The sequence below is a fragment of the Lacerta agilis genome, chromosome 8 (genome assembly GCF_009819535.1).
Source record: "Lacerta agilis isolate rLacAgi1 chromosome 8, rLacAgi1.pri, whole genome shotgun sequence".
Taxonomy (NCBI): domain Eukaryota; kingdom Metazoa; phylum Chordata; class Lepidosauria; order Squamata; family Lacertidae; genus Lacerta; species Lacerta agilis.
In genome coordinates this window covers 11,219,999-11,245,896 of record NC_046319.1, presented here as the reverse complement: position 1 = coordinate 11,245,896, position 25,898 = coordinate 11,219,999, and the positions used below count along the sequence as shown (strand labels likewise).

Sequence of the window (25,898 nt, the reverse complement as noted above, 5' to 3'; positions counted from 1 at the left end):
AGGTGAGGGGGTTCCCGGTTATCACTTCCCTCTCCTTAGGACAGAATTGGTGCTCCTCCTAGACTCCTTTTAGCGGGGAAATGACGGCTTGTTTTTGTGTGGAAACCTCTATTTTAATAAGTTGGGGGACAGAGAAGCGGTCCCTGGAGGAGTCAGGGCGCCGGAGTTGAGGGGAGAGTGCCGAGGTTCCCCCCTCCCCTTTTCCTCGCCCCCCCAAAAAACCTCATTTGTCTGGGAAGTGGCAAAACTACTTTTGACGAAATAGTGGTTGGTTGGTTTTCTTGGGGGAGGGGGGAGCGAAGGGACGTCATACTCCCGCCTCCCCAGGTAAACTTTGGGAAAGTTTTTTTGTTTTTTTTAAAGAAATGATCGGAATGATAGCACTTAAGAATATATATAGATATATAGGGAAAGATTCCGTTTTCTCTCCTAGAGACCACCATCACCACCACCCACTTTTTAAAAAACAAATCCTCTAGATATACGTCTGGGAGAAGCGGGGGACACACGAGCCCCTTTGCGATTGGCTCCCAAGCCTCGGAGTTAAATATCCCTTCTATGCGCTCATGAATAAAAAAAGGAGGTTTTTTAGAAGGGAGAAAGGGGGGAGGAGGAAATCCCCACTCCGCAGCCTATCAGAGTTGCTTCGGTCTCCTTTCTTCCATTTCCCCCGATGCGCCAAAGTTCAACCCGTCTTCACAACTTCCAACCTTTTCTATCCTAGCAGTCATCAGACACCCCCCCTTCTCCTCCACACACCCCCCTCCAAAAAAGAAGCAACACACGCACGCAAAATAAGAGTGAGGGAAGGAAGGGGGAAGGAAGGAAGAAGGAGGCAAAGGGGGGGGGGAGAAAACCTTCCACAATCCTCCTCTAAAGAAATCCAACCTCTGCTCGCTTTCACTCCACAGTCTTCATCGCGCATTCCTAAAGGACGCAAGCTCAGTTCCAGCTGCTCAATTTCAACCCCCCCTTTCATTTTTTTAAAAAAAACTCTGGGGGGCTTTGGGGGAGGCGAGTGGCTGAGGTTTTCCAAGAGGGGACAGACCAGAGGAGGGGTCCTCTCTCCTTCTGTCTCTCTCCACGTTCTCTCTCCCCGCACCTCATTTTTTTGTTTTAAAAAAATTATATAGACACTTTTTTTCTTGCAAAGATTTGGACTCCCCTTTTTTCTCCGGCTTTCTCGACTTGAAACCTTCCATCCCAGCGGCGCCCCCCCTTTCCTCTTTCCCTCCCACCCACCCGTTCATCCCAGCAGCCTCGTCTGGAGTATGGCTGCGCTCCCTGGGACAGTACCAAGGATGATGCGCCCAGCACCCGGACAGAATTATCCCCGCACCGGATTTCCTTTAGAAGGTAAGCAGGCGGCTCGTTTTTCCTTCCCAGGTTAGAAATTTGTTTTTTAAAAAATAAAAAATACTTTAATTACAAAATAAAAATGTTAGGGTTTGGTTTCCCTTCTTCGCTTCTTAGCGGGGAATTCCGATTCGTTTCATTTTTAAACTTTTAGCCATTATTCTCTTAAACTTTCAGCCCGTGTTCTTAATTTTTTTTAAAAAAGGAGACATTTGTTCAAAAGGAAGTTTTGTTTTTAAAGCGCGCTTGGAAACCGCCCTAAAGCCAGTCCCCTTTTACTGTGGAGGAAATCCTCTTGCCGGGGTGACTCCTGAGAAAAGACGGCGGTTACAACCGCCTGCTTGCGAGGGTAGGCGCGTTTGGGACAAAGCGGGTCTTTTTCACTCTCCAAGCCAGCCTGCGCGTGATTTAAGGAGTCAGGCGTTTCTCGCTGCCGTTTGGCATTCGTAAATTCCCCTCCAAATCCTAAAGAGACACCAATTTTCTAAACTGTGATCTATATATATATATAATGCGGATTGTTTCTTTTGCCATTGACTTGTCCCAGACCGTTTTGGAAGGGGCTTTTGAATGAACTTTGCGCAGCTGGCTCCCTTCCTTTACCCCCGCTTTCCGTTTGCATGAAAATGTCTGTTCGTCCTCCACCGCCCCTTACCCCAAACCAAAGTCCGGCGATGATATTTTTCGGTTTAAAAACGAAAAGCGAGTGAAAGCGACCCGGCGCGTCTGCGATGGAACGTTGAGCGCGCCAAAGGTTCGGAAAGAACGTGTCACTTTCTCTTGTCAATTACTCCCACGTTCTCTCGCCTCTACAACCTCTCACCCCCCCTCTTTATATTTGAATGAGAGCGAGAAGTAATTATAAAGCGGCTTTCCGACATCTCTCCCCTAAAAAAAAACAAAAACCCACACAATTTTCTTCAGTCTCTCCCCCGCCCCACCACAGGTCCCCTGATTGGCGACCAAAGCAGAATTAAACAAACTCCGGGTCCCCTTCCCTGCATTTATTAAAGCAAAGCTCGCTCAGCCGAGAGCGTGCTCAAGTGGACAAGCTGGCAGTGGGTGGGGGAGGCGAGCAGGCAAGGGACCCACGCCGGCTGCGCAAAAACCCACACGCCGCGGGGATTTGGAGTGAAGGGCCTCCTTTTCTGCGAGCAAATGAAGTGAAGCGGCGCTGGAAAGGGAAAAAGAGATCAGGGGGATTACCAAAATATTTGCACAACGTGATGGGGAATAATGACGAGGCGGAGCGGCCGGCCGGTCCAGGCGCCTCTCGGAGGCAGACTGAGCCCACTCGAGGCTGAGCTGTGGCTAATGACAGCGCGCGTCGAGTGACTCCGAATTAGCGGCGCGTGATTCTTGATTAAACCGCCAGGCGAGGACTGGACTCCACTTTCCTCTCTTCGCCAAGAAGAGTGGAAGTCGGGGGGTAGGGGGGGGGAGAGAGAGAGCCCATCATAAAACACCCCCCATCCCAGAGTCTCTTTTTTTCTCTCCTCCACCCCAATTTCCAAATGTGATGGGGAGCCACCATCCGCGAAGCGAGGAAGAAATATTAAAAAGAGGGAGGGAGGGAGGGAAGTAACCCGAATACTTTTCTCTCTCACACCACCCCTCAAAATAAAATTCATGTCTACTTTTTCACTACAAGAAAATCGGGGGATATGTGACTTTAAATAACCGCTTAAAGCAATATTTATACAGTATTTGGAAGTTCTCTTCGGGTCTCATTCAAGTGTTGGAGTACTAAGAAAGAGGGCTTGGGAAGGTGGGCGCTTTTCATAACGCAGATTATAGGAATGCTTAAAAAAATAATCAGGAAGGGTGCATATGTATAAAATAGACTTTTATTTTATGTGAGAACTATCTGTATTTGTGTATAAAAGCATCATAAAAGCATCATATAAAAGTATAAAAGCGAGCTTACTCTGGATCCCATTTATGATTTGGTTAATCACTAAATACTGATAATCCCTGATTTATATATACTGAAATGAACTCTTTCTATATATGCATATAAATTGATTTATGTAAAGATGAACAGGTATTCCGTGTGTGTGTGTGTGTCCATACAGTATATGTTTGAACAGAAATACATTAACACAAACACACTTTCCCCAAAAACCTTGGCTGTTTTCAAGCCTAACAGGTCACAGAAAGGGGGGAATGAGGTTTCTATAAAGGCGCCGTTCTTCTCCAAGCTGGGTAAGGATGAGGGAGAAAGGACATTTTGTAGTTTATTAAAAGTATTAGTTTGGGGAGAGGGGGTTAGAAGACGTTGGCGGTTGTTATTTGCAGGGGGCGCTTGTAGGCCAAACTAGAGAAGAAGACGAAAAAGGACAACCTTACACAGATAGAGATCAAGGCAGTTGAGGGGGAAACGCAAACAGATGTCTGCGCGCTCAGCTGGAGAGGCGCCCAGGGAACCATTTATAAAATATATATTGGGGTTAAAGGGGGGAGGAGTGGAGGGGAATTTTGAGAAGTTTTGGCGCAGACCGATCTGTGGGAAAGCGACAAAGCGCCTGGTATTTGCCTCCAACTTACTCAGGGAAGACCCACTGAAAGGGATGGCCCGAAAGTAACGCTGTCCATTCCTTTCAACGGTCCCGACGTCCTGTATTTAAAATTAACCCGGGGAGAGGATAACCCCGGAACCGGGCGCCGCTTTCCTCCTGGGTTCAGTGAAACTCCCAGGGAAGAGAGGCTCGGATCTCCGCCAGAGACATTAAGGGAGAAACTGGCTCCAAAGGAGTCTTGGGGGCCATGTCTACGCGAGAGTAAGCCCCTCAAAAGCCCAATGGGGCTTCCTTTCTGAGGGGTCCTCCGGGCATGCTTGCTCCCGATGGAGCTCACGCCTGGCTGAATGAAGCGGGCCTTACTCCCGAGGAGCTGGCGTCTAGGATGCTGTTCCGCGGGTGTTTGGCGCGCAGCGCGATCCTAAGGAGCAGTGGTTCCTCTTTGTTCCGTTCGACTTATTCTTGGAGCAAGCGCGTGTAAGGCAGTAGCTGGCAGTGAAATATGTTTTCAGGCGGGAGTGCGAGAAGAACCCGCTCCAGCACACGGCCTTGCCAGTTACACTGAAAGTACTCAAACCTGTCTTTGTAAACTGTCTCTGACGCATGCACAGAGTGCCGATCATTTGGGCCTCGACTCGGTTTAGACCTCGTAATTGAAGCAGGAAAGTATATTCTGACCGGGACCGCGATCCCAAAGCCCTGACTTTGGTGTGGTTCTTAGGACGGGTTGGAAAAAAAAGAAAGAAAGAGGGGTGTCTCACGTGCACGCGTGTCGTTTGAGCATAAAACAGCCCTTTGGCTTTTAAAAGCGGGAAATTTTGGAAAGGAGGGGTGTTACCACGGGACAGAGATATTTAAGGAAGGCTCACCTTCATAACGTTTCATTGTAACCAGAACTGATTCCTGCTTAACTGGACCTGGGTTCAAGAGGAGCGTTATTCATCCAGAATCCACATCAATAAAGACCATAGAACTTTTTGAGGGGGGTGCAATTTCCTAAGATTGAGGGGGGGCACCCCAAAAAATAGTCCCTTTCCTCCAAGTCTTTAGTTAAGTTGGTTGTGGTTAAGGCCTCTGAATGGGTCCTCCGTTGGAGTACTCCGCATCCAGACCAAACGCACCGGCGATGGGCGCTTCTGTGTAATCCGAATTGCTGTAAAATCCTGCGCTCATTCCCGTCCCCTTAGATATCAGTCCGATAAATAAAAATCGTAGAGACTTACTTCCGGGCAAACATGGTTAGGATCGGGAACCAAGAATGTTGTGAATTTTATTTTTCAGCGCCCCACTTTTTAAAAAATAAAATAAAATAAACTTATCAGCCACGATTTGAGTCCGGAACTAAACTTGAACCGGGTTCAGTCAGAAACGGCCTCGCCCTCTTTAGTTTTCTACAGCTCCGCTGAGAATCGGATCGGGACCTTACTTCCGAGTAACTGTATTGAGAATAAAGGAGGGTGTGTGCGTGTGTTGTGTGAGCCTGTACTAAATGAAAACCCGATTCACTTTCTTCCCGATCTCAGTGATAAATTTTGCCGATCCAGATAATAAGTTTGTGTCTAAATTCAAATAGGCGATATCTAGATTATATAGGCTGTTCCTTGTACAGCCAGCAAGTTATCCATAACTACGGAGAATATATGGATAAAACGAAGTGAGTAAAAAAAAGTAGGTGTTGCCCACCCCCCATCACAAAGGGGAGACTGCGGTGGATCTGGTCCCGAGATCCACTTATGCTGTGAGCCAATAAACGGGTTCGGGTGGGGACTTACTCCGGATACGGGTCCGGTCCGAAATCCGGTTAAATTCATGCGGGGTAGGTAGAGGATGGCAGCCTTACCTCGGTTAAAGTGTGATAAGGGCTTTACCCCCGAGGGAACCCGCAGGTGAAAGTTACCTTTGCCCTCTTTCTCCCCCCCCCCTCTCCTTCTTTACCTCGCAGTGTCTACCCCGCTGGGCCAAGGCCGGGTCAACCAGCTGGGCGGTGTCTTCATCAACGGGAGACCCCTCCCCAACCACATCCGCCACAAGATCGTGGAAATGGCCCACCACGGGATCCGGCCCTGCGTCATCTCCCGCCAGCTCCGCGTTTCCCACGGCTGCGTCTCCAAAATCCTCTGCAGGTACCAGGAAACCGGCTCCATCCGCCCAGGAGCCATCGGTGGAAGCAAACCCAGGGTGAGTGAGTGGGAGTCCCCGGGGTGGCCACCTCGGGCACGCGCACGCGCGGGTTGGGGTGAGGTAGTCCGCTACCTCTTCTCCTCTACCTCTTAACTGGGTTTGGGGGGGGACCCTTCTCTGGACACGCACCTCGAAAGCGGAGGGAAAGCTAGAGCATCTTCTACTCCGTGTGCTGAAGGTCTCGGTTTTCCAGGAAGGGCTGCTGCGAGAAAACCCTACCTGGTTCCCTGGAGAGCCATGGCTGCTGCTGCCTGCCAGTGCAAACAATACGGAGCTAGATGGCAGCTTAACTATTTTCCTGAAGCTGCCACCCCTAGCCTCGCTTGCACCTGGGGACTAAAAGAGCCCCACGGGATGTGAGTAGACACGGATCAGTTTGCCCGTTATGTCTCACAACTGGGGTCACTTCCGAATAAGGAAAAAGAAAAAAAGTTGCGCGGTATCGTGGCTCTTAGCTATGGTCCGTTGAGGAAGGATTTTTGGACGGGCTTTCTCTCGGGAGACGTGCCCCGGATCGGGGCCCTCCGGCGTGGGGGTTTTTTTTTTTTTTTTTCATTCATGGTTATTTATCATGAGATGAGCCTCTGGGCGATGGGTCCCGTCATCTCCGACAGGCAGCTCAAAATAGGAAGCGTTTTACTGAGAGAAAAGCGAAATCTGTCAGTTCCTCATTTGATCTCACTTTACAACCATAAATCAGAGCAGAGTGGATAAAGGATGATATTTGCAGCTAATTTATAATCGTTCACACTCGGAGTCGTTTTTTTTGTTTTTTTTTTTAAAACAACTTTAAAAAAAATGTATCTTTAGAAATCAGAGGCTGGGGCCGGGAATCTGTCCGACTCCAGGCACGCTTACTCAGGAGTAAGCTCCACTGAAACCCATGGGACTTTACTTCTGAGTAAGGATCCCAGGGTGGAACTGGACTGGTCCCGTTACTCTCAAGTAAGCCCCCGCGCGAAGCCCCGATCCCTAGGGGAAATTCCTCGGAAGCAAGTCCTGCGGTGTACAACGGGTTTACTCCTAGGTAAATGCGTAGAGAGGGGCAGTAAAATACAGTATTGACTTGAAAAAATTGGGCTCTTTGGCGGGCTTGGGAAACCATCAAAAGTTGTAAAATAAGGACCCTCCGGTTAAAAGGGGTGGGTTTTTTTTTTAACGAAGTCTTTAAGGAGAGTGGGCCAAGTACTGTAGTCTGGATTTGAGAGGTTTTCCTGAGGTGTGGGGGATTTGGGAAACCACCCACGGTTTGATGCAGGCACCCTTCGAAAAAATTGTAGACTAAAACGGATCTTATGTATTTGTTATTTTTTATTTTATTTTAAGAGGGGGTTGTAGCTGCTAGTCCTACTCAAAGTAGACCCACTGAAGTTAACAGACCTGGCTGGCTAAGTTTCATGAATTTCCATGTGTCTACTCTGAGTAGGGTTTAGTTGGAGTCCTTTAAAGAGAACATTTGAATGGAGAGGCGCGTGGGCTGAGGCGAGGGCACACCTTTACCCGCTCCCAAAAAAATTAAATTTAAAAGTGAATCCTTTTTCTTTCTCTTCCCCCTGCCCCACCCACTGTAAACCACTTCCTCTTCCCCACCCCCACCCCACCTCGGATCTTTTCCCGACGGCGCATTGATCCCAAAAGCAGGTCGCTACTCCCGACGTGGAGAAGAAAATCGAAGAGTATAAACGAGAAAACCCCGGGATGTTTAGCTGGGAGATCCGGGACCGACTGCTGAAGGATGGGCATTGCGACCGAAGCACGGTCCCTTCAGGTGAGAAGGCAGCTTGGAAGAAGCCCAAACGGGGAGAAGGAAGTGAGGGGGGTGGGGGAGGGAATGAAATCCTGTAATTGGGATTGGGTGGGGAGGAGGGAGGAACTAATCTAGGGATGCGTTTATCTACAAACAGGCCAGCTTGAGACCAAAATCTTCGCCTCCAGGCTAAGAGGCGGGGAAATAACTCAATGCACACGCTCAAAAGCACAGACCAGGTTCCGTGCATTTTGTGACTCCCCAAGAAAGCGTTCTGTAGCACTCTGAAGCTCGCATAGCCTTTGTTCTGTCGTCCTGCTTCAGACTGAGAGGCCCAGGAAGAAATAAATAGGCAAATCCCAGGATGCAGGAAGCAAAGATGAAGCTGGAGTTTGATCTCTTCTCCAGGTTACTCTGGCATTTTTTATTTTTACTTTTTTACACCAATTCCTCCCCAACCTCCAACTCCACTCCCATCCTCTTGCAGTTTCAGGTGGTACAGTCCGAAAACAGCTTCAGCTGTGTGTGGTGAGAGAGCCTGGCCTGAGTCTCAAGCTGAATTTGCAGCTTTGACTTCTGGCTCTGCCTGCCCCATCAGCAGAAGCTGGCCTTTGCAGAAATGTTGCAGACGGCTTAAATGGCTTCTGGATCATTGGGGGGGGGCAGGGCAGGGGTGTCCCTGATTCCCAGTATTTGCAAATCTGGACTTATAACGACACCGTGTAGAGCGAGTGAATTGTGTAGAAGGGTTGCTAAATCTAAAAGTGTCCATTGCAAATGTAGGAGGACCTGCGGATGTTGTAAGAGCCTTCAGCTGGATCAGGCCAATGGCCCGTCCAATCCAGCATCCTCTTCTCACAGTGGCCCACAAGCAGGATCCGAGAACCAGAGCGCTCTCCCTTCCTGTGGGTTCTAGCAACTGGTATTCAGAATAATTGCTGCCTTCAGAGGTGGAGACTGAGAGTATAACCATCTTAGCTAGTGACCATTGGTAGCCTTGTCCTCTGTGAATTGGCCCTAACATCTTCTAAGAACATTTAGTTTGGTGGCTATCACTGCCTCCTGTGGGTGTGAGTTCCAGAGTTTAACTTTGCACTACGCGAATAATGACTTTCACCTGTCTGTCCTGAATCTTCCAACATTCATGAGTTGTAGTGTTAGGAGAGAGGGAGGAAGATCTTTTCTCTATCCTCTTTCTCCATACCATGCATAATTTCAGGTATTAAACACTGAATGTGGAGACTCAAAAATCTAAACCCTCAATTCTCTCTTAATTTTGCATGACAGCAAATAAGGCTTATACATTTAATAGATAAAACTGACCCCCAGAACTATAGTTTATTGACAGATAAACTTTAACTTCTTTGTGTGTGTGTGCGAACTCTGTACCAAAAGGTGGCAGCTCACATATTTTCCCAATAATGGATAGTACTTTATCAGACAAAGTTAAGCTGGAAGGTGAGTTCACAAGCTTTCAGATGTCACGGCATTCTTCAGCAGACTGAAAGCTTACCTGAAACTCAAAACTTTGCACACCTGTCTCTCTGCCTCCCAGATTTTGAGTCACAGAGGTACTGTTGTGTGGCCTTTGTTTTTGGGTCACAATCATGCATGCTTGATTTCTGTTGTTCTTTTTTGAGAAATAGCCTGCATGACTCAAACAAGCGACATTTCCACTTATTTTCAATCTCCCTGGCTTCTCCTGACGGTTTGGAGCAATTTGAGGAGAAAAACAGAGCAAGCCGGACAATCCCATTTTACATATTACTCAATACAACCTTCTGAGTATCACAGAGCTATGCATCAGTCTGAAGGAGAGTTTGGTATAACCCGTAAGCTATCATACTACATTCTTAAAACACTAAAGAAAATATTCATTTCTTGTTGCTATAGATTCAGAACCAACAATACAACCGCTTAGAGCTTTGTCGAACAGAAAACCTACATTTCTTCTTGTCCCCGCCCCCATCAAGTCATATACCTAGTAATATTTTAAGATCTTTATGTCTGATAGGAAGGGAGGGTGCCATCCAGATGATTCAAACTACAGTTCCCAGCAGCTCTAGCCAGCATGACCAGTGATCATGGGTGATGGGAGTTGTACTTCAAAATATCTGGAGGGTGCAAGAAGTCCTGATCTGCACAGCAAAATAGAAAAAGGTCTTGGAGTGGACAGTGCCACTTCAAACCGCAAGTCGAGGGGGGATCTTACTTTGGAATGCGCCCACCCAATGATAGCAACAACAGTAGTGAGAAGCTGTTTAGCTTTTATTTCCTCTGTGCTCCTCTGTCGCTTGGGAGGAGAGTCCATTTTGCACACAAGAGGATTCCAAAACTGACACAAGTACACCCAGTTTGTAATGGTACAGCCCCTTTGTGCCATCTAGGCTCTCCACCTCATTCATTCTGTGCTTTCCAGGTTAATACCCAATACCCAACACAGAGTTGACCCATTGGAATTCATTTTATTTCATAAAATTTATATACCACTTGATCGTGAAAAAGGAAAAACAATTTTAAAAAATGGACATAGCTAATTTAGGTCCATGAATTTCAATGGATCTACTCTTAGTATTAAGACTTAGTTGGATAGAACCTCCATTAAAAATAAATAAATCTGGATGCCAAACACTTTAATTTCTGAGGGCAGGTTGTTTTAATGTTCCTCCTATAGTTTAGAGTGGATCTACTGTTGCCATATTTGAAACTTACTTTAATAACCGGCATTAAAAGCAGGATATAATTAACAAATGCATGATATAATTACCAAGATCAACCCTGAGCCACCTGAGTAAAATTCTATACCAGAGTTTCATATAAGGCTCCCCTTCTGGTCACATTTACTTAGAGGCAGGCATTGTTAAAAGGCAGGGAGATTTAACTTGGCAAGTAAATTTAATGTATTTATCTATTTATGTTTGTATTACTCACCCTTCACCCTAAGGTCCCAGGAGGGCATGTTATAGCATTAAAGCACAATATTAAAAACAATTTGAAGGGCCCAGTTCAGAAAACATCAAATCTAACACCAAAGTCATTAAACATAATATTGTTTTAAGTATGAGTAGACAGTGTTTAGGCCCTGTCAATTTCACTTTCACTCTGCCCTCCAGGATGTCCGTGTGTTTATGGTGTGGATGGGTAATTGAGATTAAAATCCTCCTCCTCCTCTTCCTCCTCCTCCTCCCAAACCAGGAAGTTCTGATGTTTTAATTTGGGGAGAGACATCATTCTGTTGGCATGATATAAAGGCCTGTGGGTGTTCTGTTTCTACTAAATTCTTCAATAGGTATAAAAAGTTCAATGTCTATACATTTGCAATGAGGGCATAAGGGGAGAGGGAGAGAGAGGGGAGAGGGAGAGAGGGGGGGAAGGAAGGAAGGAAGGAAGGAAGGAAGGAAGGAAGGAAGGAAGGAAGGAAGGAAGGAAAGAAAGAAAGAAAGAAAGAAAGAAAGAAAGAAAGAAAGAAAGAAAGAAAGAAAGAAAGAAAGAAGAAATCGAGTGGAGACTGCTCCATGAGGGTAAATGGGGCCTCATCCAGTCTGCCTTCAGTTCAGGGGGAGTGACCCTCGTCCTCCTTAGTCTCAACATTGACCTTGCAGAATTCAGCAACCAGGAGGATGGGAGCACACCCGGAATTAGTTGACTCTGCCTTTAATTGGCTTTGTCGCCACCTACTGTTGACCTCCCTTCCGCCCCACCAGTCTCAATGTACAACGAGACGAGACGCATCATGCAGCAGTCACATCACCCAAGACACTTTGACTTTATTTTAATATTTTATCATTTTTGCTGAATTCATATCCCAACCTTTTCTCCAAGAAGCTCCAGGTCACGTACGTGGTTCTCTCCCCGCTCCTCATTTAATTCCCCAAACACCCCTGTGAGCTAGGTTAGACTGAGAGGCAGCGACTAGCCTGTGGTCACACAATGAGCTTCATGGCCAAGTGAGGATTTGAACCAGGTAGTCGTCAAACACTCCCAGCATTGCATCTCACTGGCTTTCGTAAGTCAGGCCATGAAGAGTTAGGTAATACACAACTGAGGACAGCTCAGGTCTCCAAATGACCACACTGTTAGGACACAGGAGCCAAGGTAGGTTCCTAGGGCCATTGGAAGGCCTGTACTGTGGGCGCCATGAGTAGGTAATTGAGAAGGAAGCTTCAGCACTAAAGGGGCCACCACCACAAAGGCCGTATCCCTCAAGCCTGTTAGCTGAAATGATCTGTCTGATGTTGTGCTGGTAGGCAGGGCCCCCATAGAAGTTCTTACAAATGTACAGGGTCATATAAGGGAAGGTGGTGCTGTCCCCAAACTGTTTAGGGCAGGCAGGACCACTGTTTCCTTGTGAGTGACCTTCTGGTGGCTGTCGGGGCTAGCAGCAGATGCAGGCAGGGCAGCAAATAGGAATTTTAACTTTGTACGGCAGGTTGGTTTCTGTACAAACCCACACATTGGCACACGCGCACACACCCCAGCCTTCATCCAGGCAGGCAAGAAGCATGATCGGAGTTCAAGGACGCATTTCTAGCCAGGCAAAAACACCCAACAAGGGTGGTGAGCAGGGTGTGTGTGTGACCTGGCGAGAGTCCCAAGGGCCAGACAAAGAGGTCTGGATTTGATCTCAGCACCCAAGGTTCCCCATGCCTTCCTCCTCCAAGGAACTCAAAGCGGTGTGTGTGGTTCTCCCCCCATCTCATTTAAACCCCACAACAATCCTGTGAGGTAGGTTAGGCCCAGAGAGGCAGTGACTGGCCCCAGGTCAGTGAGCTTCATGGCTGAGTGCTGGATTTGACCCCTTGGTCTCCCGTGTCCTAGTCTGGCACTCTAATCCCAACCAGAATTTTATTTGGGGACCACCAACCCATCACAGTCTTTTGGCCTCCACCTATGCCAATGTACCAACTGAAGCTTTCACACACACACACACACACACACACACACACACACCCCTGCAAAGGCGTTTTGAGGACAGTAGTTTCAGTGTGTTGGTTTGTTAAGGATGGGAGTTGTGTGTGTTTGTCCTAAATATAACTGGGGGGGGGGGGTTGGGGCTGAGTATTTAGAGAGTCGTTGGCCTGTTTGTTAATTTAAGGACTCATTTTTTCAAACCCTGCGAGCGTCAAGTACATCTAAGATGATACCTGCTAAAACACAGAGAGCATCATAGCTCAGTGCTAGAGCATCCGAGTTGCATGCCGAAAGTCCTGGGTTCGATCTTTGGCATCTACAGGCAGAGTTGGGAAAAGGCTCCCTCCCGGAAACCCTGGAGAGCAGCTTCCAGTCAGAGTAGACAATACTGAGCTAGATAGACCAGCGAGCTCTCCCTCTGTTTGAAGTAGTTTCCTACGTGAGATACCTCACTGGGTTTTAATTCCTTTCATTTCATATAGTATTACTGCAACTTGCTTTCCATAGAATTCACACTGTAATGCAGTGAAATACAATATGTAAGAAAAATGAAAGAAGTCATCAAAATTTAAATATTATTACTATTTATTAAACTTGTGTACCACCCTATTCCCACAGGTCTCAGGGCGGTTTGCAGGGTTAAAACTAAAGACTTAAACAATGATTTGGTGTGGGGGCATGTCCACCCGAACAAGGATTGCTGGCCACTGATGGTCCATGGACCAGTTTTGTTTTGTTTGAAGCCCTAGTTTAGAAGAAGTTCCTGTTGGGTGTGGATGCAACAGAGACTTTTGGGCTGTTGGCCAATCCCTACCTCATCTTAATGTGGATTGTGAGCCCTAGTGCTAATTCCCCCTCCTCTAGGCCACTTTCCCCTCCAACTACTGCTGCCCCACACATTCCCCCCCCCCAAAATCTGGATGTTCCCTGTGCTTTGAAAATCCCAATAGGGGAGCTGCAATCTCCAGATGGACAGGCCTTATGAGTTGGGGCTGGTGATAGGTGTCATGGGGATGGAGAAGCAATTAGATGATGACCTTCCACCATGGATGGAGAGAATCCTCACCATTGCTGATGGAAGTAGCCTTTTTTTGCCTCCCAGTTTCAACTTTCCAGTTTCAAAGCAGCTTATATTTTCTTCTTCTGTCTTTGACTGTCTGAGGTTTAGTGAGTTCGATTAGCCGCGTGCTCCGAATCAAGTTCGGGAAGAAAGAGGAAGAGGAGGACTGCGATAAGAAGGAGGACGACAGCGAGAAGAAAGCCAAGCACAGCATTGACGGCATTTTGGGCGACAAAGGTAGAGAGAAAGGGAGGGAGGGAAGGAGGGAGACAATTACCAACACACATACACCCCCTTTAAAAAAGAATAATTGTTGGCCTCTCTCCTGGTTTCCTCCATCCTATTGTATGTTGACATTGTGAAGTGAGTGGGAACTGCAGTGTGTGTGTGTGTTTCAGCATTAAATGCTTCTATTCCTGGAGTGTGCGAGCCAGCCACACCTTTTTGGGGCTACTCCATTCCAAGTTAGTTTGTTTATATTTACTGCAAATCCCTCTGAGCCTACCAGTGGCTTCCTCCTTGTGCTTGTGCAGATGGCCGTGTTTTGGCGGCACTCAGAGGATGAGTCTGTTGTTAGTACTGTATATGGAACTTCCCTCCTGAACTGTTACCCTCCCGGTGCTGTTGAGAGTCCACCTCCCAACAGCCAGCTTGGACAATGGTCAGAGACGATGGGAATTGTGCTGCAGCAAAATATCTAAAAAGCACCAGGGACGGAGAGGGCTGCTGTGAGACACGGCACTTGAAAAGGAAACAATTCCAGTTTTAACCTTGTCACCCTGATCCGCTAGCTTTCTTTGTGCGGGGAAGGGGTGCTCGTACTGGTAACCACCACATTGGTAGTCTTGCGGTGACCGTTGCTTTCTGTTGGTTCGTTTTAGAAGTTTATTGTGAGTTGTTTGTGTGTTTGCTTTATTTTATTGCAAGCTGCTTTGGAAGCCTGTTGTCGGGCCAAGAGGCAGGAAAAGGATTTTATGATAAATGGGGGGAAATGAAGACAGGCCTCTGCTCCCAGGAGCTTACAGTCAGTGAGATGCAAGACTGAGGTGAAGATAAACCCAGAGTTTCTTTCACCAGAGCTAGGGGTGAAGAACCAGGTGTTTTTGGACTCAAACTCCCATCATCCCCAGCTAGTATGACCCAGGGGCGGGGATAATGGGAGTGCCACCTATCAACATCTGGAGGACTCTGAGTTAAAAGAAGGCAAAGTTGTGATAGAGACAGACAGGGGCAGTTGAAGGCAGGCGACAGAGGAGCTAGGGACAGTAAAGGCAAGTGATGGTCTAGTTCAGGGATGCTGAACCTGTGAGCCTCCGGATGATGTTGGACTCCCAACTCCCATCAGCCCCAGACAGCATGGCCAAGGACCAAGGATGATGGAAGATGGAGTCCAGCAACATCCAGAGGACTCCAGGTTACCCAGCTCTTCGAGGCTAAAGGATTCTGGTCACAACATCCACATGTTTAAATCACTCTCATGCCCCAGTCATGGATTGCTACAGAGAATCCTGGGAAACTATAGTTTTTCAAGGGGGCTGGGAATTGTTAGGAGAGATCTCGCAGTGCTGTGGCTCCCTGCCCCCTTGGCAAACTACAATTCCCGGGATTATTTGAGGGCAGCTATGACTGTTACAAATTGGATAGGAATGCTTTAAAAAAAATATAGGGCATATGTGACCGCAGCTAAACAGTCATGTAAAAGGCTTTGTGGAAAGGGTGTGTTTTAAGGATTGAGTTTTGTTTTTATTTTTTTCTACTTCTTTTTTTTTTTTAAAGGAAATTCTCGGGTGAAATGAAAACTAAAAAGCCTTTAAAAAACATTTAACTATTCAAGTGGGTCCCTTTTTTATATTGTAGAAAGTCCATGCTGCTTCCTCCCCTGGTTTTGAATATATTCTCAAAGATTTCAATACCTTAGCAGAACATGTTGGACTTTATAAAATCTTTGTAGCTCAAAGGTTCTTAACAAGTGCAAAGTATAACTCTCTCTCAGGAGAATCTGAGAGGACATGATGTAAAAAAAATAAATCAAAAAATAAGGGTCTTCAAGAATAATTTATGGTCTTTTTTCTGACCAGATTTTTCAGTACTACTTTATTATTATTGTTATTAATCCACAAGCAGGAGCCTGCATAAATTATGCAAATTGACACATTCTGTAATTTTGCATAATTTTACTTTCCTTGTTATGGTTGGGACAGTGACACAAATTTCCATTTCAACCACTGGAAACCTTATTCTGCCGCCTACAGTTTTAAGACCCTGATATCATAGCAGGCATTGCCCTTTTATTTCCAAACCCATAAGGCCTAGAATCTTAAGATTAGTTTTTAAAAAAAAACAACTTCTGCCTCCACTAGCACATTTTGTATTTTTCTGTGCATGCGCCCGCAATCCTCTAAACCATCTAGCTCATTTTTTACTCGTTTTTACAGAGCCCTCTGTATGTTAAGGAATAACTTTGAATTCAAAACACAGTCTTGATTGGGATTGAATAATGTTATTCAGAGCTCTTTTTAGAGGTGGAAAAAACAGGATGCGAGTCCGTGGTCCTCTTTTCGCTGGTGTATTGTTAAAATCCTTCATGTGGTCTACCACCTTGACTTTCAGGGACCAGATAATCAAATTGCAGTGTTTCATATGTTTAATTCTTCAGCATGTAAAACCCCCGCTGTGCCTTCTTTTAAAATAAAGTTTCTCTCCGGTACGATGTGATGCTGTTTAAAGATGCTTTTAGACTGACGGAAGGCAGGAGAAAAAATGTGCATATTTTCAGCACCTGAAATCTTAAGGATAACTTTTTCTTTCTTTCTTTCTTTCTTTCTTTCTTTTTTAAAAAAGAGGAAATGTTATTTGAAATATTTTTTATATCATTCGTTAAATTAGTGAAAGGGGAAGGCGGTATAGAGAATGGGCCCAGAGTGTTTTCTTTCCTTCATTTTTCACACTTGCTATTAAAATATATAATCACCACAGACGCAGATTGCCCCCCAGAGGGAGTCTCCCTTTCCCTTTTCAAAGCTTGATTGATCTTTTGAAGACAAATCTTGAACTGTTGGGTGGTGTTAATAAAATTAGAGGACCGCTTGGAAAACACAATAGGGGAGAAAAGGGGGAGGGGGTCTGGATGTGGGGTCTTGGAAGTGTTAATGTGCTACCTGTGTGCCGTGGATGGTTTGATTTTCACACATACACCCGTATTTGTGGGGGTTTTTTGTGGGGGTTTATTTTTCTGCGAGTGTTTTGGAACGGTTGGCGACAGCTCCGTGCGGAACACCAGCACGGACGTCTCGCCTTGAAAACCCGGAGTCACTCCGGATCAGTTACTTATAAGGACTTGAAAGCGGGCTGGGGGGGGGGGAGAGAGATGAGAGGGGGGTCCTAAATGAATTCGTTAAACAGATCACTTTCTCTTCGGGTTGCTGCTGTTTTCTAAATGGTCCCCTGAAACCTCCTTTGACAGTTCACTGATGGGGGGTATCAGATTCAATTATCCGTTGGGTTTCTGGATATCTTGTCGTGGGAGGGGGGGCGTGGGAGGCGTCATGGAAATTGGGGAAGAGATTCTTTCATATAGACATAAGTATATATTTTTAATGTGTGTGTAGATATATGAATATGTGTGTATCTTGAATTTCTTAAAAACCATACGCCAACCGATTTAATATTTTTTCCCCGCAGGGATGGGAAGGACTGTTTTTATTCGTGATAACGCCCAAAGTTTTGTGTTTGTTTGGGCTTTTAAAATATATATACCTTGTTTGTTTGTTTAAAAATAATGATACCTTCCTGTTGTTTTATCTCCACTCCCCCGCCCACCCAAAAAAATTAATTGAAGGGGAAGGTGATGACGGTTGTCGTTTGGGGTTTCGTTAGGGTATATATTGGGGCGGGGGCGGGAGTGGGGATGTGTAATTTGGGCGGTGTGTTGTGTGTGTTCTGGAGCAAAGCTTCTATTCTGTAATTAATAACCCAGTAGCAGAGAGCGCTCAGAGAGCGGCTGGAACAATTCCGTTTCCTACTTCAATATCGGGGGTTGTGAAGAGTCGTCCGTTTCAGCCGGGGATCCTCTTCCTTCACTAGTTTGCACGGATGAGCAATGGAGGGAGGGTCTTATGACTGAACACTTTTGGAGAGGGGTGTGTGACAGAGGGCATTTTGGGGGTGTAGAAAGGAGCAGTTGGCTAACTCCACCCTAAAATAAAATATTAACAAGAATTTACCCAAAAGAGGGGATGAAGAGAAAAAGGTACAGGGGTCGTTTCTCAGATCTCAGGCACATTTACCTGGGAACAAGTCCCACTGCTGGGGGGGGGGGGGTTACATTCGAGTAAACACGCCCAGAACTCGGCTGCACGGTCTTTACTCCCGAGTAAGAGCATACAAGTAATGGTTGCTTGTATTGTATTTAATTGTTATTGGACTGGAATAACGATACCGCCTGGAATGAGCTTATGAGGTAGATTTCATCTCTCAGAAAACAGTTTTTTTTTTTTTTGTAAATTGCTATTCATTTTTCAAGATCTCAAAAAAATAGGAAGGGTGACCAGCGTTTCCCGACCGAATATATCACGCTGAGATTACAGCGGGTTGACAACAATCTCCACTTCTTATCATTTTTATTTTTTATTTTTGCAAAAAAAAAAATCCAATTTAAAAGATATGTATATTCGGTGCTGGAACTCGAAATGTTTGAACAGAAGGTGGAGAAATGGGCTTGTTTGGCTTTCGGGTCTAGCCTTTGGCTGGGAGGGGGGTTAACCTTGGAGATGAACTTCGCTTTGCAAAGACTTTTCCGAGTCGATTAAAAACTTTTAAACACGGCAAAGGAACTCTGTCGCCCCAAAAGCAAACAATTTTTTAAAGAGAAGGTTGGAGGGTGTGTGGGGGGGGGGGAGACAGACGAAGCTGTGTCTCTCTCTTTTTTCCTCCTCCTCGCCCCCCTCCCATTAAAATAGAGAGAAAAGGGGGGGGGTCGGCCTTGGCTTATTCTTATTCAAAAAAATTCCCAAGGCAAGGCCGCGGAGTTTGGGAACAAAACGGGGGCAGAAGAATGGGAGATAGATTTATTCAAAGCGCCCCGCTGGTCGATAGTTTTGTAATATTATCCGCGCCGTCTGTTGCAAGAGGAGGGTGGGGGGGGAGCCGGTTGGAGGTTAGCAAAACGCTGCTTCTTCCCCCCTCCCTTCCCCCCTTTTTTGGGCGGGAGGGGGTCTTCGGTTCAAATTGCTCAATATCCACTTGTAAATCAGGTCTTTTGTCGCTGAATAGCGATCGGTGCTTGTTTTGCCTCGCCTCACCCCCACCCCCCACCCCACGTCGTGATCGAAAATAAAATTAAAATTAAAAGTGGGCAGACTTTTTGTTTGTTTGTTTGTTTGTTTAGGCCTTAGAAAATATCCTCGGCTCCGATTCTTAGACAGGTTCCCTCCCCCCCCCCCAAAAAAAAGTTTGCAAATTGCATTCCGTGGGAGTTTGGTCGTAAAGCAGATTTAATGGGGTTTCATTTATTTCTTGAATTCCACTTTTTCTTTCCGGCTGTTTAAATTTTTTAGTGGTTCTTTCCTCGTTTGAGATGTCTTTTTCATGATGATTCACGTCCGTATTTCCCCCCCCCCTCCCCAAATAAATTTGGGGTTTCTGGAATGAAAGATAGAAAAATCAAAGTTTTCAGGGAGGAAAACGGAAGGTACGCCAAGATAAAAGGCTCTTGTGTGCGGAGCTAAATAAATGGACTGTTCCAAAAGTGACCCCCTCACCAAAAAAAAAAAAAAAAAAAAGGAGAAAGAGAGGGAGGGAGGGAGGCAGAGAAAATGAGGAACCAACTAACTGGTTGGTTAGAGGCTCCGACGGAGGAATCACTCATTCCTAATAATTGTCCTCTTTATCGCGCATTTGTTTAGCTTGAAAGTGAATTTCTATTGCCTACAGGATCGCGAATTTTAAAGTGGTTTTGTTTGATCCGCCGCCCTTGAACGTAGATGCGCTTATTTTTTGAAGAGGGGGAGGGCGGGTATAAGCAGGGCCTCCTCGCGAGTAAGCGCGCGCGTGCGTCCCGCGCATTGCCGTGTGAAAGCGCTTCTTTGTAGCTGTGGGTGAGGAGTGGGGGTTCTGTCCCCCCCCCCCTTCAAGGCTCCGATCCGTGTCCTTTCGAAATGAGCATATATAGAAATTTTTGTGTTTTCGTCTTTTAAAAACCCTCTGGACGAATTTACTTCCAATTTCAAGAAACCCGGTGAAGAGACGCCCTACACTAGGAGGCTGAGGGGGTTGTTTTGTTTTGTTTTGTTCTGTTCTGTTCTGACGTGAGGGGGGGGGGGAGTGGAATAAGAGAAATTGCCTTCAGAAAAGTGAAGATCCATTTGCGAAAAGGGTACTCAGGTTCGATCTCCGCAAAAGTGCTTAGATTTCCCACACACCCCCTATACCCAGATTTCCTAGCCGTGTCTTAGATCACTCGTTGGCTTTTTTTTTTTTTTTTAAGGAAAACCAGAGAATGCGAGAAATCCTTCCCACAATCCATAAATCTCCTTTCAAGCCTGCCAAACTTTTAATTGCCCTAATTAAAGTTCCCAATGACTGTACTTAACTTGTAAAACATTTTTTCCATGCATACACCTCCAACCTTTTTTTTTGGGGGGGAGGGTGGAATCTCCGGGTCTGCGTTGTTGTTGTTGTTGTTTATTTTGTTTTAAAAATACTATCGCACCCCCCCCCAGCACCCTTCTCTGAAGTAAATTCTCTTTGAAGTAAGCGAGAGTGGGGATTTAATGACTCCCAAGTAAGCGTGCGGAGGGGATCGGGCGATACGTAGCTCGTCTCCGGCTTGCACCTTTTGGATCGGGGCCCCTCGGTTAGGTGGGATGGATTCTTGGGGGGAACGTGCTTCCAGGACCTAGGCGTTTGGAGAACTCCCTTTAGCCCTTTCCTAACTCGCAGCTGCCTCCCAGCAGTGGGGTTACTCTCCAGCAGATATACAGGCGTGCAGAATCCTTGTCCAAAATCGCCACCTTTGGAAGAAGGAAGGGCGGTGGGCGAAATCAGGAATACGCAGACTTTTCTTCCTTTAAAGTCTGCATATTCCTGATTTCTCCCACCGCCGCCTACCGCCTCGAAAACTGTTTTAGGATACGATTGTCTAAATGTTTAGGGTTAAAACAGAGCCCTGGGTCGGGTTGTACCTTTAACAGGATACTATCCTAAGCACTATAACCGAAGACTTATTACCTAGTTTATTGTTTTTTTTAAAATTATTATTCAGTATAGGTGATAATTATTTATATCATTCCGGTTTTGTTGCAAAACCCCTGGACGCCGCCATGTAGAAAAGCGATGTGTAAGAAACTCCTTTTTTTAAAAAAAAAATAAATCCTTTTTCTAAATACTCAGAAAACAAACCCCTGTTCCCGACCCTCTGCATGCTTTTAGTCCAGACTGCAGACCGAGTAAATTTAGCGGGGTTTACTTAGAGCAGAGCTGGAATGATTGGGGGGCAACCCCCATTTTTACCTGCCCCACCTTTAGACCCGCATCCCAGAACACTGTAGAGAAAAGGCGCTTAAAACTGCAGCCGGATCCTAACCCGTGAATATCTGGAAACGATCTTGCGCTCATAGGGATCACCCCCTCCCTTTTTAATACTGTTTAGGATCTGAACCAAGCAGCTAGCGCTGATTTCCTAGAAGACGCGCTTCCTCCGTTCGCCCCCAGCATTTAAAAAAAAATTTTTTTTTTGCCAGAGTGGTTTTGGAAGGCAAACCCAGGCAGTCCAATGCGCTTACTCTCTAAGAAAGTGTGCGAGAGACGGGGAAGGGGGGCGGGAAGAGGGAGGTTTGTGAGATTCACTACTCAGGAGAGACTCCTCTTGAATCGTATGGGGGGGCTGTTTCCAGGTAAGTGGGGGATCGGAATCTCGGGCCTTTCTCTGTGTATTTTGCCTGGTTCTCGACCCAATCCTAGGTATGGTCTGAAATAAGCCCACTGACTGCTCCCCATTTTTTTACTATTATTAACTCCGAAGTAAACGTGCAAAACATTTCAGCTTGGAAGAGCCAGGTCCCCCTTCGCACGCCTTGCTCGGAAGTAAAAGCTCCATGGGAGGTGGGGTGAGAGAGGAGACAGACGTTGCACCCCCAAAAAAGTCCTGTGCTGGAGAGGTTGTACAGCCAGGTATACTCGTGAGTAAGTCTCCCTTGGTCATCCTCTTTTTTCCCCAGGGAGATTTATTGTTTCCCAGGAATAATAGGAGATGGAAAAGGAGGAGGCGTCTTTTGGGGGGCAGTCCTCCCCCCCCCCAAAAAAACCCTCTATAGTGGCCTGTGCTGGATTTTCTTCGTAGGGATCCGAGCTCTCCCGGCTGCATCGTGAAAGAAAAGGCTCCCCTCGCCCGCCTGTTTCTTTCCCCCCCTCCCTCTCTCTCTATCATCCGCTTGGCATTTAATAACGTTAAGACTTATTAGCGGTCGTAATGAAAACTGTGGCGCCTGAATAGTGCGCTGTGTTGGAGAGGGGTGTAATAGCTCCGAGGCATGTTAAGAAAATGTATTTATCCCCAATCAGGGACTCACTCTTCGGGTTCCCAGCACAAACGTTAAGTTGAAGGGGTTTAAGACAGATTAAATTGAGTCTTTATTTCGCTCGCACTTTCATCTTTAAACGGCTCACTCCGCTTGGCCCACGGCGGATATTCATGAGGGCTAGCCGCTCTCTCTCTCTCTCTCTGTGTGTGTGCGTGTGTGTGTGTGTGTGTGTGAGGGTGTCTTACAATACCACCTCTCCCGCTTGCCTCTTTCTCTCCCCCCCCCCCCTTCTCAAAAATAAAATAAAATCCTGGGCTGTTTCTCATTTGGGAGCGGTTTGTTTAGGGTGAGGGGGGGGGATGGGCGAGCGAATTGATTCTTCTGGCCATCGGAGCCTCTGAGGGTAGGGAGACACTCCAGGCCGAGGAAACTGGGGGCCACAAGCAGTGGGCTAGGCTGCGGTCCCATAGACCACCTCCAAAGAACTTTTATCCCCCTATCGTGGTATATGAGTAAGCGTTCGTGGAGCGGTGAAAGGCCACTTGGCTACCGCAGGGCAGAGCACTCGCCAGCCTCTCTGGTGTAGTCGGTTTGGTGGCTCAGAAACTCTTTATGCCACCATACCTGCACACGCTTACTAGGGTGTGTGCGCGTCCCGGTAATAGATTTACTCCTAAGTAGGTATGCATGGGTTTGGAAGGTGTCCCGAAGCCATTTGCCAGTGGCGGTGGTTTTGCGGCAACGTGGGCACCCACCTGGAAGTTGAAATTATTATTGTTTTATTTTATTGCAATAATTTGAATAATATTGCAAAGGGCCTCCTCACAGCGCCGGCCCCCCCATGCATGAAAGTTAGAATTGGAACCGTTTCTGGGAGATTTGAGGTGCACGGAAGAGGGAGAGCCTCCCTTTGCACGCCTTAGATCCAGTAATACTCCTTTTCTCTCCTGCAGAAATGGGAGTAAGCCTCCTAGCTTTAATAGATCTGGAGGTGTAAAACCAGGTGGATGGAATGGGAGTGGTGGAGCTCTTCCTAGCATCCTATACCACCTGTCCCTGCTCAAGAGCAAGTTCTGTGAGAGGTTTAACTCCCCAGGAAAAAGGGGTCCGGGATTGCAGGCTGGGAAAATGGGTGTCAAATGGGATGAGGATGGGTCCAGCCTCGGTCAAGAATAAAGAAGAGGTCCCCAGGCAAGGTTATAGAGCAATCCGGGCATGGCCCAGGTGTGAAATTTGCCACACACACACCCCCACGTAATGGTTTTACTTCTGAGTAAACCCTGGAAAAAAAGAGATTATTTCATTGTGGTTTGGTTTCTAGGTGCATCCAAGATAATGAAGAGGGTTTCAGGGGTTAAGAAACTGGCTGCCGCGCGCATAATTGCGCGAACGTTTCGGGGTACTGTTAATCTAGGAGTAAGACCCACGGAAAGTTATGGAGGGGGGTATTGCTGGTTGTTGGTTTAAAAACCAACCAACCTACAAATCATATTAATTTGAGGGAGAAGCAGGGAGAAATGGACTAGATACTTTGACTAGGATATATGAGTTGTGTTTGTTGTTGTTTTTTTCTTGACCCTTGGCCTGTGTTCTGTGCTACTCGTGATTAAAGCTCGACAGGGGATGGGGAATAAATAAAACACAGTGGACCAAATTGTGTGTGTTTGGACATCGCCAGTGTAAAGGAACGTGGGGATTTTAAATAACTTTGCACGTGTTTGCGTACACATATACGCAGACGTGTCCCGATATTGACTCCCCAAAGCAGCTTCGGTGGTCTGTCGGAGCTGTGGGACTTACTCGTGAGACGGAGACAGAAAGGTGCCTGTGAGGTTGTTCTATTCCTTTGGTTGTGGGTTGGGGAGGCGACTGAGCAGGAGAGAGGGTGGCGCTGTAAGATGGACTCAAGAACGTGGCCTCATACCAGATACAGTGATAACTCTGATCCATCCAGCGGAGGATTGACTGCACTGGGTGGTGGAGGCTCGCAAGGGTTTCATGCAGGACCTTCGCAGAGCTACCTGGAGATGCTGGGATCCTTCTGCATGCAGGGCAGATGTTCTGCCAGTGAGCCACCACCCTTTACCAAAGGGATTTCTGATCTTTCAGGAGATGGTTGTGTGTTGCGCTCTGGATGACAGATGCATACCGGTGGACCTGGAACTGGGCTGAGGTTGACTCACTGGAGCTGCCCTCCCGGTTCCAGGGCTTAAGTAGCCGCGAATGTCTCTCCATCGATTCCTCTGAAATCCAGTTACGGGAATCACAAGGGGCTCAGGTCCTGCTTTGGGCTCCATAGAATTGTGGAGTTGGAAGGGACCCGAATGATCCTCTAGTCTAGTCTAGTCCAACCCCCTGCAATGCAGGAATATGCAGCAGTCCCATACGGGATCGAACCTGCAACCTTCTGAGCACCACACTCTAACCAACTGAGCTATCCAGGCAGACCGAGTCTGCTTGGCCACTGTGGGAACAGCATGCTGGACTAGACTGGCAATGGGCCTGATCCAACAGCCAGGCTTTGTTTTAAGCTGAGCAGATAAGCCTCATCAAAAGAGCATGCTTTTCTCTCCAAGTCAATATATTCCAGATCACGACCTTTTTTGTGCATTTAAAGCACATTCAGCAGGCATTTAGAACACACGATTTCTCCCCAAGCCCTGGGAACTGTAGTTTCACCCTCACAGTACTACACTTCCCAGCATCCTTAGCAAACCCCAGTTCCCAGGATTCTTTGGGGTAAGTCGTGTGCTTTAAATGCGCCTTCAACGTGCTTTAAATGCCTAGCGTTGTGGATCTGCTGTAGGTTTGATCTGAAACACAGGTAATGCAAAGTGGTTTGAAAAATCGTTTTAAAATATATATATTTTAATCCATATTTTAAAACTGAAACACTAATTTTGGAGAAAGTATACTTTAAAATTCCCCTACTGATGCTCCCCCCCCCCAATTTTATATTTGAACGGTCTCTGTGAGGCAGAAAACGTCCAAGCAGTTGATCTCCCGGTTTCTCATTGCAGAAACACCCAACTCGATCTCCACTTCTGTATGTGTAAACACATACACGTGTACTGTACAAGTAAAAACAACAACAAACAGAACCATTTGCCAGCCTATCTTAACACCCCACCCAGCACCCCACCTTTACGGGAAACCTGAATTTATTGAAGGGGGGGCGGGGGAGGAAGGAAGTGGTTTGACTTGATTTAATTAAGGGAGCAGGAGGAAGTGGACCCACCCCTCCTCCTTCCTCTCTTTCTGTCCATGCTGGTTTTAGTTTCACACCTGGAGAGATTAGGCGTCTCTGCACAATGTTGGAGCCTTACACCTGGCTGATTTTATTTATTTTTTAATTTCCCTTTGGGGTCTGAGGGATTGGGTGTGGGGGATGCCAAACCCCAGCTCCCTCCTCTTCCTCCCCTCCCCTTTGACAAAAAACCAAACCAACAACAACAACAACAACAACCCCAAACACCCCTTTCTTCCATAATAACACCCTCCTACCCGCGGGTCTCCGCTGTCTCCTCCTGTCAATGTATGTTTGAGAAGGGGGAATCCACCAAATTGGGGAGGGGGTACCCAAAGGGTTAGCAATCTAATCAAAC

At 46.7% G+C, this 25,898-nt stretch overlaps 1 protein-coding gene across 4 annotated transcripts in view; it reads left to right on the top strand.

The window, feature by feature from the left end:
* The first annotated feature begins 981 nt into the window (after positions 1-981).
* Positions 982-25,898, top strand: part of PAX7 (paired box 7) — a 151,049-nt gene continuing 126,132 nt past the window's right edge. Inside the window, exons 1-4 of one of the 4 annotated variants that reach the window (XM_033159465.1) lie at positions 982-1,356; positions 5,818-6,053; positions 7,698-7,824; positions 13,883-14,011. In XM_033159465.1, coding sequence (XP_033015356.1) covers positions 1,272-1,356; positions 5,818-6,053; positions 7,698-7,824; positions 13,883-14,011 — 577 coding nt within the window. In that variant the 5' untranslated portion in view covers positions 982-1,271. Of the gene's footprint in view, positions 1,357-5,817; positions 6,054-7,694; positions 7,825-13,876; positions 14,012-25,898 lie in introns of all 4 variants that reach the window. The other 3 variants (XM_033159463.1, XM_033159464.1, XM_033159461.1) reach the window with 3 other exon arrangements.